Genomic DNA, 16,223 nt, shown 5'->3' with positions numbered 1-16,223 from the left:
CCCCAAGTCATTGACCTTATCAGTTTTTTGCAGTTCAATTTCATCAATACAGTACACAGCCTGTGATCTCTTTGAAATTGCATCACCTTGGCTACATTAAACGGGCAACCATTTATCTTTGCCCATACTTCTAGTCTATTTCTAGTCTTACTGTAGGATCTCTGCATCACCTTCATTTACCATTGCTCTTCCTAGTTTAGCATCATCAGCAAACAACTGGATATTTGTTATCAAATCATTTCTTATATCATTGATATACAAATTAAACAACAGAGGGCCAAGTACTGAGCCCTGTGGTACACCACTGGTTACGTGCCTTCACCTGGACTCAATCCCCCCTCCTTAAACCACACTTTGATATCTGACCATTAGCTACCCTCTAATCCAAATCACAAGATTCATATACATCTCCAGTTACTTCAATTTATGCAGTAGAGTTCTATGGGGAATCTTGTCAAATGCTTTTGCAAAGTCTAGCAGTATCACCGAGTAGTCATTTCCATTATCCAGTTATATTGTAATTTTATTGTAAAAAAAAAAAAAAAAAAAGAAAAGAAAAAAAAGAAAATTACTAAGGTAAGATCCACCCTTCACAAAAAACCAAGTTTTCCCTTGGATAGTATCATATCATACAGTCTGAGGAGTATGCTAGATTCTGCATATGGAATGGGTTGTTGGATGGGAAGAATATTAACAGTGCATGGAAAGCATTTAATAAATACATAAATGATGCAATATCGGAATGTTTCCTTAGAGTACGAAGAATAAATAAGCAAGAGATTCATAAGAAAAGGATCATGCGGAAGGAATACCATGTGAATAAGGATGATGATGTCAGTTATGAAAATTATAAGGAGCAGGCCAGAAGAGTCACAACTGTTGTATGGTAAGCCAAGTCTGAGTATGAAAAGAAATTGGCTCTGCAAGCTGAAGACATCCCCAAAGAATTCTATTGATATGCTGCAAGTAAAAGAAAGAATGAATATGAAAGAGTAACTCTACTGAATGCAGGTGGTGTGAGGGTGAGAGATGCAGAAGAGGTTGTTCAACTAATGAGTGTCCCTGGTGTATTCAACATCAAGTTCACTGCTACCTCTTCACTTGATGAAGAAACTCAGGTGTATGAGGAGGAGGTATTAGAGCTGTTGCACGAAAAACAATAAGAATTTGCAATGGAGGCTGATGAGATTTCAGCACAGATGTTAAAAGAGTGTTCAGCTGAACTTCCTTTTTAGAAATTATGGACTTTACAACCGTGTTATAAATAACTATTTTAATTTCTTGACGTTTCGACCTTCATATTAGGATCATCATCTGGAGTGTATACAAATATACAAGGACAAGCTGAGTTACATTTAACACAGTAAGCTAAAGAAACAATGATTTGATCACTGGTTATTCTACTGGCATGACCTCTAGTGAAAAAGAAAAAAAAAAACAGATAAAATTACAGATTAATTATTTAGAAACTACATCAAAGTTAAATTCTATTTAAGATAACATGAGAGAAACATTCTTTCTTATAGATAGTTTTCTTACAGTAACAATGATGTCCTATTTTTAACATTACAATTGTAGTCCAGTTTATAGTTAACTCTTAGTGAGAAAGGTTCCGTGGGTAGAATATGTGCCTTCCACATGCTTAGGATTTTTAGACCATCATTATTGTTCAGATTGGGTTTGTGGATAAGAATCTCACAATAAGAATTTCCTTAAATTTGTGTTCATACCATGTTTTGGTGTGATGTAAACAACTGCTTTTCCAGTCAATTCTATGTAAAGTGTTCAGGGCATGATCGGAAAGGCCAGCTTCACCATAGTTATTATATTTAATGTCGTTTATGTTCCTTTTGTCTGATAGGAATTATGCATCCTGTTTCCCCTATATATATGGTAGATTACAGGTGCAATAAATACGGTATACTTCCATGGGACTATACAACACTGTATAGTCCCATGGAAGCTAAGAAATTTTATATTTTGAGAAAAGACCTGATAAAGAGTGAACCAGAGTGAACATTTTGTTTAAAAACAAAATGTTCACTGGTAGACTGATTAAGCTCATGTAAAACAAACTGTTAATAGAATGAGTCAGTGAGAGAATGACCTTACTCTCCAAAAAAGATGGAGATTTCCAAAGTGCTTAAGGGTCAAAGCTGTATAACTGAGAGGAGACCTCCACATAGCCTTTAAAGGAATGCGGAGAACCGACCAGGGCTTCTGACCTAATGTCCAATCCTCGCCTTCTCGGTGCACCCTGTTGGGTATCTACCTGGATACTGAACGAACGAGGATGGGCTGGCAATTTGGGTTTTAGCTGACCAAATTGTATCGTTATTGGCTTAAACCAATATACAAAATGATGGTACAACATCACAAAATTTCATGCCAGCTGGGGGCCTGGTTAAACAAGGCCCTCGTTGTTTTCGCCAGGGAACCAGGACAAACAGCAAAAAGTCAGTTACTGGAACAAATCTGAAAGCATACCCCAACTCAATATCACCAGAGTTAACGATCAGTACTATCAACATAAGAAGCCTGAATGCAAAGAAATGGAGCTAGCTGAGGAATTAGATAAGTACCAGATCAACATAATAGGGGTGACTGAAACAAAATAGACAAAAACTTGTGAGATCTTTCTGAGCAATAAATACAAAATGTTATATTCAGGCAATGACAATCAAGGAAAAGAAGAAGTAGCCATTGTATTCAACACTAAATACGAGGCTAATCTTCAATGATAGGCAGTCTCAGGTAGAGTGATGTGGGCAAATATCAGAATGGGGAACTGGACAATGAGACTTATTTGTGCCTATGGTCCCACAGAAGGCTCTACTAAGGTAGAAGTGGAGGAATTTTTTGAGGCTCTAGAGCAGTGGTTCTCAAAGGGTGCGCCCTAGAAATTTCCGGGTGCGCCATGTGGTATTCCAGAGAAATATGTGTCCAGATATAAAATAAATATAGTTACTCTATTATACCTTTTCATTATGGATATACCGCTCTTTTTGTCAACACATCATTATTATGTTAATTAACAGCGATTTTTCTTGCAAAGAGAACAAGAATATGGTTTATTCTTGTTGTGTATATTACTTATTTTAAAAGTGTTGGAAGTGGATGTTATGTGCATATTACTTATTCTCAAATAAATACACCCAAATAAAATGGATAGATTTCTCAAAAAGAAGCATGATATTGAAGAATCAGATTCTGGAAGTGAGCTTCAAAAGTTAAGTGCATGTAAGAAAGCAAAATCTCGGTCTACTCGCAAATATAATGAAAGTTATTTAAGCTTTGGTTTCACTTGGAACGGAAGTGAAGATCATCCTTTCCGCTATGTTTAGTATGTGGATGCAAATGAATCATTGCTTTCTAGTAAATTGAGTAAACATTTTAAAACTATACACTTAGTTTTTTCAAGAGATTGTCTGAACAGCAAACAAAAGCGGTAAATTCTTTTAAAAGTATAATGACTGTTTCTAATGAAGCTCAAATCGCTTCTTATCAAGTCTCAGAACTGATAGCAAAAAATATGAAAGATCATACTTTAGGTGAGTCACTTGTTTTGCCTGCATGCAAAAAAATGGTCATGACAGTGCTAGGAAATGAAGCAGCAGTGAAAATAAGCAAGATTCCTCTGTCCAACAATATAGTTCACAGGCGTATTATAGAAATGTCTTCTGATATCGAGAAAAATGTATGCAGTAATAAACTTCGGTATTCAAATTTTGCATTGCAAGTTGATGAGTCAACAAACATTACCAACAAGGCACAACTCTTAGCATTCGTCCGTTTTATTAATGAAGATCAAATAGTAAATCAGTTTCTTTTTTGCAAAGAATTAAGTGTGTCTACAAAAGGTGAGGAAGTTTTTAACATTTTGAATAGCTATCTTGATAAATGGCAGTTAACATGGAAGTTGTGTGTAGGCATTTGCACAGATGGAGCCCCTTCCATGGTAGCTGTGTTAAGGGCCTTACATCTTTTGTAAAAAAACAAAATGAGAATGTTATCATAACTCACTGCTTACTGCTTTCTTCATAGGGAGGCCTTGATGGCAAAAACATTGGGAGAAAAATTAATAGAAGTTTTAGATCAAGTTATTCAGATGGTAAACTTTATTAAAACAAGACCTGTCAAATCGCGTTTATTCGAAAAGCTTTAAATCGATATGGATTCACAACACAGACAGCTGCTTTTACACACTGAGGTGAGGTGGCTGTCAAGGGGGAAAGTACTTACCCGTGTACACAAGCTACGACAAGAACTTCTTGCGTTTTTTGAAGAGATGAAACAATTACATTTTTGTAATCTCCTTTGGTGCGAATTTTGGATTGCCAGGTTACAGTATTTGACCGATATATTTCAGCAGCTCAATATTTTGAATACTAGCATGCATGGGAAAGAAGAAAATATTCTCACATCCACTAACAAAATGAAAGCGTTTCAGAGAAAACTACAGATTTGGAAAAGAAAAGCTGTTGATGGTAATTTTGAAATGTTTCCATTGGTAAGTAACACTTGCATAAATGAAACACTTCCAATAATAGTTGAACATTTAACAAGTTTAGAAGAAAAATTGAGTTCTTATTTTCCATCACTTAACACTGAACAATACGATTGGATTAGAAACCCATTTATGGAAACTTCAAGTGATTTTGGTTTAACATTAACAGAAGAAGAACAGGCAGCTATATCCACTGATTGTGAATTGATGATTAAACATAAGGAATTGTCTCTTGAAGCCTTTTCGATTTCTATAAAAGAAGAATATGTGTCAATATCTAAAAAAGCTTTGAACATTTTACTACAATTTTCAACATTTTTATGTAAATTAGGATTTTCTACCCTCACCATAATTAAGTGTAAAAAGAGAGGAACTCTTCAATGTATTGATGAGGAAATGACAGTTTGCCTTTCAAATATATGCCCAAACATTAAAGTAATTGCTAGGACACATCAGGCTCATGTTTCTCATAAACACAAGAATGAATAAACTTAAGGTATGTTTCATTTTATTTATTTTTTATCGCATTATTTTTTCTGTAATATTTGACTTAATTATTATAACATATTTCTCAGAAATTTGCATATAGTGCACCTACAATTATTTGTAGGATTTTAAATGTGCCCTGACTTCAAAAAGTTTAAGAACCACTGATCTAGAGAAAGCTACTGACACAATGAAAAAGGAAAAGTTGGTCTTGTTGGAGATCTAAATAGCAGAGTAGGAAATGATTGTCAGACATACAAAAATGTTTTGGGAAAATTTGGAGAAAAGAGCAAAGCTAATAATAATGGCAAATACCTGTTGGATTTCTGCTCAGGACATGGACTTGTTATTACTAACACTATGTTCCAACATAAAAATTTGCACAAATTCACATGGAGTGAAGAGGCAAGGAATAAGAAAAGTTTCATTGACTATGTTATTGTTGATAGTGATGTTTTGCACTGGTGCAGGACAGTAGAGTGTACAGAGGGTTTGAAATTGGAAGTGATCACTATTTAGTCTTGAGCAGGATAAAATTGAATTTCATATTGAAAAGAATGACATGTAAGAAAGTTTTAAAGTGAATAAAAGTTGAACAGCTCTCAGATGTGAACTATAGACTAAAATACACAAAGATTATTGAAAAAAAAAATTAAAGAGTTTGAGAACAAGAACCAAACCTTGGAGATTCAGTGGCAAACTTTGAAGAAAACCGTGATCGATTCAGCCAGAGAGTCATGTGGTGAGGTTGTCTGCAAGGATAAAAAAATCGGAACTCCATGGTGGACACAGGTAGTTAAAGAGGCAGTGAAGGAAAAGAAGAAAGCATATCAAAAGTTCCTGGCAAATAAGTCAGCTTGTACTCTTAGAGAATACAAAGACAAATGTAAGAAAGCTAAACACTATGTAAAACTAGTTAAACAAAAGTCATGGGAGGATTTATTTATTTATTAAGATATTTATTTTCTATGTTCTTTGGCAAGAACATAGAAAATAAATATCAAGAAGGTGGTAAGATATTCTGGAGGTTGTTCAAAAGCTTAGAAATGGAGGAAAGAGCTGTAAAAGGAGTTAGAGATGATAATGGTGACATGAAAACTGGAGAAAAAGATATCCTTGAAGTATGGAGTAATTCCTTCGAAAAATTGCTAAATGAAACAAGCAGTGATGACAGCACAGTGGTAAAAAAACACTCAACAGGCATACAGTCAGGAATACATATCGATACTTGAAGTACAAAAAGCATCAATGGCTTGAAATGTGGAAAGACAGCGGGAGTATATGATATTCGACCAGAAATACTGAAGTATGGTGGTATAAAAGTCTTACAATGACTGCCCTGCATGGTTCAGAATGCCTGGCCAGAGGGGCGAATTCCTGATGATTGGAGTAGAGCTCTAATAGTACCCATATATAAAAAGGGAAATAAAACTGAAAGTGAGAATTACAGCGGTATTTCCTTACTGAGTGTTCTGGGCAAGATTTATCCAGTATACTTGAGAAATGGTTGAGAAGAATTGTGGAAGAAAAGCTTGGTGAAGAACAAGCTGGATGCGGGCCAAATAGAGGCTGTCAGGATCAGATCCTCACTTTACAACAATCAGTTGAGAAAGCATGGGAATATAACAAAGATCTGTATTTAAGTTTTGTCGATCTGGAAAAAGCATACAACAAGGTGCCAAGAGAACAGCTATTCAATATACTACAGTTATATGGTGTCAATGGGGCATTATATCAAGCAATACTTAGTCTTTATTTGAGTTGCAAGTCAGCAGTTAGAATTGAAGGAAGTACAGGAAGATAGTTTAATGTGGTGTGAGACAAGGATGTACATTATCGCCTCTGTTATTCATTATCTATATGGATCACATTATGAAGGAAAGTGGTATTAAACATGATATCAGAATTGTTAATGTCAGGTCTTTGCTTTATGCGGACAATGTTATTCTTCTAAATAAATCCTCTACAAGTTTGCAAGATTCTCTGACTAAATTGAATAACTGTTGTAATAGATATGGTATGAAGGTCAGCAATAAAAAGACAAAGACAATGAAAATTGGTAGATTCGTGGAAAATGGTAACTGTGTTTTGAATGGGGAACCTGTGGAACAAGTAAAACATTTCAGCTACTTAGGCACGATTTTTAGTGAAGATGGTACATTAAATATGGAAATAGACAACAGAATCAACAAAGCTGCTATGGTAGGAAGTCAATTGAATAAATTCATAACTGGTAATTAGCTTACGGAATTAACAACGCATATAAAGTATATTTATTATAGGCAGCTTTAATGAATAACTTCTATATTTTGGCAACGTCACGTTGCCATCTTCAGGAGCATAAAGATATGGTATGATGTGTACGCAGGCACTAACAAAAGTAAATGAGGAAGAAAGCAAGAAACTAATATTGTTCCTAAAATCCTAATGGTGCCCTCTGGCTGACTAATTCGGTTGTCTTGGCTGTTGGGCTGAAGTTCTCATAATGTAAGTCTCCCAAATTTGGGGTAGTTTCATGCAACCAAATTTGTTGAATTTTGGAACATTTTTTAGAGCTGCTGATGATTCCTTGAATAATCTTTCGTACTTAAACTTGCTGCGGTGTATTATTTTAGTTTTCTTCCAACGAATTCTATGGTGGGTATCTAAGGCATGGTCTGCCAGCCCAGTGTGGCTTTACTGGTGAAATGAATAAATTCATGTGGAATAAGAGAAAAATTAGTTGGAACACTAAATTAGCTGTATACAAGACGGTATTCAAATCAGTTTTAACTTATGGGTCTGAGAGCTGGGTCAGAAGTAAAACACTTGACCAGTGACTAGAGACCACAGATATGAGAGGAGTCCTGAGAAAGATTAAAGGCGTGAACAGATGGCATCAATGGCAATATCATATTAAAAACGAGGATATTAGGAAAGAACTTGACATTGTCAGCATCGAGGAATGCGTTAGTAGAGCTAATCTCAGATGGTATGGTCACTTGAACAGAATGGGCGAGGAAAGATTAGTAAAACAGGTGTTCTCTGCCAGGTTTGCAGGAAAACGACCCAGAGGAAGACCTAGATATTGGTGGATTGATACGGTACAAAGTGCCTTCGACGATATAAATATAAGATCTAATAATGTTGGAGTCTTGACAAGTAACAAACTGATTTGGAGGAAAATTGTAGATAGGAAGTTAGTAATGATGTAAATTTTTCATGTAGTACTATCATATCATGTACACCCCTTGAGGGTACATGTCAGGAATTTGATGATGATGATGATGATTTTTTATTTAAGAAGGCCTTGGATCCAAATAGTTTGTAATTATTAATTTAATTATATTTACCATGTTTATAGTTTTATCTAGTTTCATTGAGTATATATATATTTTTAAATTTGTTCTCGAGTCACTCATTTCCTGGATTCTAAAAGGAATAGAGGTAAATGTCATTTATACATTTACATAAGAGATAAACATGGCACAGTTTCTTTACAGGGCTAAAGATTAGTATACTTGTAAACATAACTGCATAATTGCACTTCAGCTGCATATTTTTTTTTAATGCAATTTTTCATGTCGCAAATAAACTTTGTTAGTTGACCTATGGGAAAATCTTCCCCATGCAGTGTATTTAGTATTAACAATTAAGCTGTGTATAGTTGATACTGAAATGGAATGGAAATTAGATCAATAACTTAATTATGTTAAACTTGTAGATATTTCACTTAGGTATATATATGTATGTCTTGATTTAAACTTATACTAAATGATCATACATAATTAATGGAATTTTATATTTACATGTATTTAAAATACATGCAGGCACACATATACATAATATCATTATAAGTTTCAATGGAATGAATGCAGCACATAAATAATTAAACACACTTTTAATCAATCCTATATTTTGAGACATCGTCAGGGAAACAATATTAAAATTGCAAAACACACACAAAATTGCACAAAACAATAAGTGGAAAAGATTAGATTGGGTGGATGTTTGTAGACCTTGTTAACCATAATTTACATTATGGTTAACAAGAGTTCTTTATTACGAGAGAGTTATTTACAAAGTTCCTTGCAAGAACAAGAAACTTTGTAAATACCTGGAGCAGAGGGAGGTATAGGATCCTTGGAAGAATGGTTGAGGACAGCCATCTTCAGATGAAGTTTGAATGCAGTGCAGAGATTGTACCTTTTTAGAGTTTTGCTATTTTTTCTGAAGTGCCCATTTCCTAGATATAAGGAACAATGATAGCATTACTATAGTCAGCATGTTCCATTGATTTGTTGATATATTTAAATAACTTTCACAGCTTATGCATGTAACAAAAAATATTTTTGATCATTTTGGCATTGTACCCGTTGGACAGGAAGGTCTGGTGAATAAAGGAGAGTTCAGCAGTAAAGTCAACCTGCGTAGAACCAAGATTAGAGACTTTGTTAACAAGGGTTTTGATAACATCATATTGTTGAGAGGTATATGATGGAAAAGTTTATGTATGTATCTACCTGTATCAGTGGGTTTCCGTAAACTGAGATAGAAAGGATGCCATTGGGAAGATGTGATTGGACTATATACAAAAGGCAGGCTATTATTATTTTCTTTTTCTGTACTAACTGGATTCTGGGATGCTGACTGTTGAGATGGAGGAGGAAAGAGTCTAATGTGTCTAATGCATCATCAATGTATCTTAGCCAGATAAAAGATTTGAAAATAGCACTATTAAGAGCATGTTATGCTCCATAATGGCTGTATCCTCAATCTATTTATGAATGCTATCTTTCCAAGTGAAGTAGCTACAATAAATGGTAAAATGAAAAAGATCAATGAGATCCTAAAGACCAAATTTCATAAAATTCCTCCAGTCCATATCTATCAACGTGAATTTTCTATGGTTTTTGATCGTGTTTGGCATTGAGGCTTGCTTCGCAAACTACTTCCTTAGTTCTACCTGATACTATCTATAACTGGATAGCTAGCTTTCTGTCTTGTTGTTCTCTGCATGTTATGCAGGATGGCACCCTCTCTTTGAGCTTAGCCACCAATCCAGGAGTGCCTCAGGGCTACTTTCTGTCACCTGCACTCTTTCTTTTATGCATAAATAACCTACTCTCAGTCATCACCAATCCTATCGACAGCTGTGCTGATGTGTCTGAGCCATGTGGCCAAATAGAGAATGCATAATCAACGTATCTTAGCCAGATAGAAGATATTCTCCATTCATCCAATTCCTTTGAAAAACCATGTACGAGGGTGGTCTGAAAAGTTCTAGACTTAACAATGAAAAAAAACGAATTTATAATTTCAAAATTATTTTTATTTTTTGATATAATCTCCCTTAAGACTAATACATTTATTCCAGCAATGCTCCAGCACCATTATCCCATCCCTGTAGTGGTTCTCAGTAAAATCTGCAAAATACCCCTTTACAGCTGCAATCACCTCTTGATTCGAAGAAAAACTCTGACCAGCGAGGAAGAGTTTTAGTTTTGGGAAGAGATATTAGTCAGAGAAGCCAAATCTGGGGAATATGGTGGATGTTCCAACAATTCATAGTGCAGATCCCTTAATTTTCCCATTGCCAAAACACTTTTGTGGGCAGTTGCATTGTCCTGATGAAAGATGATTTTTTTCTTCTGCAAATCGGATCTTTTCTCACGAATTTTTTCGTCTAGTCTGGTTAAAAGATCGGAATAATATTTCCCGGTTATTGTTTTACCCTTTTCAAGATAATTAATAAACAAAATGCCCGATGCCATGACCTTTTCTGCTGATGGAACCGACTTTGTCTTCTTTGGCACTGAACAACCAGCTTCTCTCCACTGTTTTGACTGCTGTTTGGATTCTGGTGTGTAATGGTGAATCCAAGTCTCATCCATAGTACTAAATCGATGCACAAAATCAGTTTTATTCTTGTTAAAACACTCCAAGCACGTTTCAGAGATTTTCATGCGAGTGTGTTTTTGATTTGCTGTGAGTAAGCGCAGCACACATCTTGTGCAAAGATTTTTCATTTGCAATTCTTCATGCAAAATATATCCTACACTTTCTTTTGAAATGCCTATAGTCTCAGCAATTTCACGTACTTCGACTTGCTGGTCATCCAATACCATTATCGTGCACTTGATTAATGATTTCTGGTGTTGTTACACTTTTTGGTCGTCCTTTACGTTGATCATCTTCAAGACTGGTTCAGCCATGTTTAAACTCGGCAGCCCATTTCTTAATTGTCAAAAACGAAGGAGAAGAGTGCCCATAAACTTTTATGAACTTCGAATGAATTTCTTTTGGTGTTAAACCTTCTTTTACAAAGAATTTTATAACCACACAATACTCCATTTTATCCATTTCAAGGGATGCAAACATCACTTGTGCTTCAGACAGCTGTATAAAACAAACTACTTGATAGAATGACTTGCGATTTCAATTGGATGCTTATGACAGATGTAAAAACTTTAAAAAAAATCTCTGCCAATAGTGTTGCCATCTATGGTAGAGGCCGAGAACTTTTCAGACCACTCTCATAGTTCTCAGACATCCCTAACATCAAGATCATCTGCAACCTGTGCCTTAAACACTGATCTCCATATCATCATTTAGTGGGGTAAGGATAACCTGGTCACCTTCAATGCTGCCAAAATGCAGTCCTGTCTTTTCTCTTGCAAAAGGAATCTCAGCTTTCCTTACTTTATCCTCATTAATACACATATCACCAGACAGGATCACCCTCTCTCTCCTTGGACTAACATTTACCTCCAGCCTTTCCTGTTGAGAGTTTATTTTTCACTTGGTTAGAACTATAATAAGTGTAGTTTAATCCTTTATCCAAGTGCGAGCAAACAAAGTTTGCGCCTGAAAGTATCTTTAGGACTGGGGTAAGGTAGTGCAACACCAAGCAACTCGTTGCAAAGGTGGAGAAAGCTCTCATCATTCCTATCTCAGTATCTCCCATAATGCAAAGCACATCTCCTTGCGGATATGTGTAATGCTATGCATTAAGGCAAGGGCCACTACCCATACTGGTTTTGACCTTTATTGAGGTCTCGTCAGTGGGAGCCAGGCCCAGTAGTGGAGGTACAAAGGCAGAAGCAGTGAGAGGTCATCCTAACTTATAGGAGTTGCCAAAGGGGTGTGCAACCTTATTATTATATTACTCCGGATTCAGAGAAAGATGTTGAGAGTTTATTTTTCACTTGGTTAGACTATAATAAGTTTAGTTTAATCCTTTATCCAAGTGTGAGCAAACAAACTTTGCACACCCCTTTGGCAACTCCTATAATATAGGAGTGATGAGAGCTTTCTCCACCTTTGCAACGAGTTGCCTGGTGTTGCACTACCTTACCCCAGTCCTGAAGATACTTTCAGGCGCAAACTTTATTTGCTCACACTTGGATAAAGGATTAAACTAAACTTATTATAGCCTTTCCTGAAACAAACATATCATATTGACTTCCTCAGTGTCTAAAAACTAGACAATCTTTTCAGCTAAATAAACTATTTTACACTCGCCCAGTCGCTAACTGTATAATAATCTCAAATTCACCCATTTTTAGAATAATACTGTTCACACATCTGGAGTAGTGTACTTAAACCTCCTTAAAAATCTTGGATGCTGTCCAGAGGAGAAACATAGCAGTGATCTTGGAATTCCATGGTCACTGCTCTAGTGAATTGGGAAACATCATTCCTCCACTTGCTGTTGGGCCTGTTAAAACAAGAGCAGCAGCTGTGCAACATCACTTTTCAGTACAGCTACAAACAAATTGAACCTGCTTCTCCTCTTCCTCATTTATTCCATCTGTCTCTGTCCTCTGGAACAGCCTCCCTCATAATGTGTTTCCCAACGACATCAACCTTCAGTTCTTTAAGAAAAATGTCAATAGATTTCTTCTTCCTCAGTTCTTACCTGCACATCACACACAGCACTGATGTGCTGTTGCTGTAAGCTCTTTTGTGTTGGGATAAATATTAAAAAAAAAAAAAAATTAAAATTGAGCTGATGAAAGCTAATATTGAATATATTCTGGCATGCATGTTGAATATAGTTCGCCCACCATTTCTAGATTCCTTCTTGGCTTGGTGCCAAGAATAGTTGATTAATGCTGAAGGGGAGAAAGAAATGAAGGATGTACGAATTGGTCGCCAACATGCGAAATCACGTGCTTTCTTGTCTGTCGCTGTACTAGTACTAGCTTGATTTTTGTTGTTCTCTTTTTGCATTATTTTTTTATTATTAATTTGTATGATGGATCCAGTACAGTCAACAGGTTCTATTGTTACACGTTTCAGTAGCTCTTGCAAAAGAATATTGAATAATGTGCTGACATTCTGCAAAAAAGAATCGTCAGAAGGCCTTCTTGTTCCCCTTTCTCAAGTCATAAAATGTGCAAGTGCAATTGCGGGCGTATCGGGGTTGACTTAAAAGAATTCGTAGGGAATCAAAAGGTGAAGGTAAGCCAAAATTTAAATCTCCTAAAAAAAAGCGCCACAGAACGAAAACCATCGAAACCGTAGCTTTGAATGATTTTGATGTAGACGTTATAAGAAGAGCTATTCACAAATTTTATGTGGTCGAGAAAAGAGTGCCAACTGTTCCGAAATTGATTCCTGTGCTTAAAGAAAAAATTAATTTTCCTTGGAAAAGAGAAACTTTAAGGAAAATACTTCATGAAATCGGATTTTGTTTTAAAAAGTCCCAGAATAAAAGGAAACTTATCATGGAGCGAAGTGACATTGTTTTATGTAGAACGCAGTATTTGCACGTATTAACACTCTACGTACATTTTTCCAACTGTTATACAAGCAAAATAGTTACACTTTAAAAACAGCAATGTTCGTAAAAGAAAAGCTAAATTTTCCGACCTGTAATAATGAACAAACTCAGTTTGTTTATTATTACATCCCAGAAGACAGACTGATTACCCTATTATCAGAATGGATTCTCCTTTTTCTGACATGTGCAGAAGTGTCGAGGGACCTCAAATCGGTGGGCGAACTATACCAAAGTTTTATTAAATTCCATTCGGCCAGATAAGAGTTATTGTTGAATGTGATTTTGAAAAAAATTAAATTTACTAAATACCTTATTTGAAACAAGAATCAAAATATCTAAGTATATTTTTTCTAAAGATTCTAAATATCAGATTTTAGTAAAATCTGTCTAGGAATAGCTTGCTTATAGACAGATGAATGGACAACATTTATCTTTCTTATTAAATGCCCTTGTAGTGCCTTTGGAAGAATAACATTCATCTGTCTTCTTATTTAAATAAGAAGTGTAATGCAGTTGGAATAACATTATGGGACATTATGTTCTTCAGTTGAAAACGGCCCGAGTTTGATTCTTGTTGTGACAAGAGGAATTTTTATATGGGCTTTTTCAATTGAAGGTGAGTTAGCCCATCTCATATGGAGGTAACAGGGTTTTTTTCTCCAGAAAGTCAAGTTTTTTTATTCCACATATAGGAAAATCAGCCATGAGAACACATGCAATTTATAATCAAAATATACTGTTTTTGCTTGTGGTAGATGGCATTGCATGTTGATGATAATGTGGTGTATTTTAGTTTGAGGATTCAGTAGGGAAGATGGTGAGTTGTGTATAGTGGAGTAATGTGCCCTCCTACAATTAGTACTTTGAACATCCTGAAGATGTTACATAATAATAATAATATTATTTTTCATATGAATTTTTGAAATGTACATAATAATATTTTTATAGTTTCTCATACTTCATTTAATTTCATAAAAACAATTTAGCGAGATAGTGCAGCATAATTAAATTTACTAATTATTAAAATTTCTTTTGGTAGATGATTGCAAAAGGCAAAAGTGCTTCAGATCTTTTTCCTGCAGTTGTTAAAAATGTTGTTTCAAAGAATATTGAGGTAGGTTTTGTATTTAAACATATTTGCTTTATTTCATTTATGTGATTTTCAGTAATAAAATTGAGCTTGTTGTTATGTTCCATTGAGTCGTTTTCGACTCCTGGTGATTCTATGAGCCATGTTCTCCATTCAGTTCTGTCCCTGGCCATATTTTTCGAATTCTCAAGCTCATTCCAGTTGCTTCTTTAACTCCATCCACCCATCTAATTCTTGGTCTTCCTCTTCTCCTGCTTCCATCAACTTTAGCAAGCATTATCATCTTCTCCAGACTGCCATTTGCTCGCATAATATGTCTGAAGTATGACAATTTTTGCTTGATGATCATAGCTTTGAGGGAGCAATCTGGCTTTATTCTGTCTATCACTGATTTATTGGTTTGCTTTGCAGTCCATAGTAAGCACCTCCAAACCCATAATTCAAATGCATCTATCTTCCTTTTTTCACTCTTTCTCAGGGTCCAACTTTCACATCCATGCAGTACCACAGGGAATACCATTGCTTTCACGATTCTGATTTTTGTTGCGAGGCTAATATCTTTATCTTTAAAGATCTTGCTTAAATTTGTCATTGCTTTCTTTTCAAGTAATAATCTTCTTCAGTACAATAACCGTCTTGATCAATTCAGGATCCTAGTAGCACAAAATTGTTAACTGCTTCCATTTTCTCCCCATCTACTTCAAAATCATTAAGTTCACGTGTTGCCATAACTTTTATCTTTTTGAGGTTAAGTTTAAGACCATATTTAGCACTTTCTTCTTTAACTTTCATAATAAGTTCCTCCAAATTTTCTTTGCATCCTGCTAGCAAGGTGGTATCATCTGCATACCTCAAATTATTAATATTTCTTCCACCAATTTTAATTCCAACTGAAGGTTCCTCCAGCCCTGCCATTCTTAAAATGTATTCGCTGTACAAGTTAAACAGGTACGAAGATAAAATACATCCTTGTCGCATCCCTTTACCTATTGTGAAATACTCAGTTTCTCCAAGATATGTTCAGACACTTAGCTTCTTGTTCATAATAAAGATTCCTCAGAAGGATAATGAAATGCTCTGGGACTCCCATTGTTCTTAACACATTTCCACAGTTTCACATGATCTACAGAGTCAAAAGCCTTGCTATAGTCAAGAAAAAAAAAGTAGATATATTCTTTTGATTGGCAATTTGATCTGTTGTTCCTCTGCCTTTTTGAAATCCTGCGTGTTCATCTGGCATTTCTCTCTTCATGAATGGTTCCAGTTCTTTTCTGAATGATCTTTTCTTGAATGACAGCTACTTCTCTCTTATTCCTTTTCACAAAATTTAAAAAAAAATGTAAATTGAAATATTATTATTATTTAGAATAGGA

General features: G+C 35.3%; 1 protein-coding gene across 1 annotated transcript in view; it reads left to right on the top strand.

The window, feature by feature from the left end:
- rb (adaptor related protein complex 3 subunit ruby) overlaps positions 1-16,223 on the top strand; it is a 482,738-nt gene that overhangs the window by 45,206 nt on the left and 421,309 nt on the right. The window contains exon 3 of the mRNA XM_090402121.1: positions 14,800-14,874. Coding sequence (XP_090258247.1) covers positions 14,800-14,874 — 75 coding nt within the window. The remainder of the gene's footprint in view (positions 1-14,799; positions 14,875-16,223) is intronic.

This window comes from Typopeltis vanoorti, chromosome 12, assembly GCF_054136105.1.
Source record: "Typopeltis vanoorti isolate ZY-2024b chromosome 12, IOZ_Tvanoo_1.0, whole genome shotgun sequence".
NCBI classification, from domain to species: domain Eukaryota; kingdom Metazoa; phylum Arthropoda; class Arachnida; order Uropygi; family Thelyphonidae; genus Typopeltis; species Typopeltis vanoorti.
Note: the sequence above shows the minus strand (reverse complement) of the source record. Positions and strands in the feature narration are given on the sequence as shown.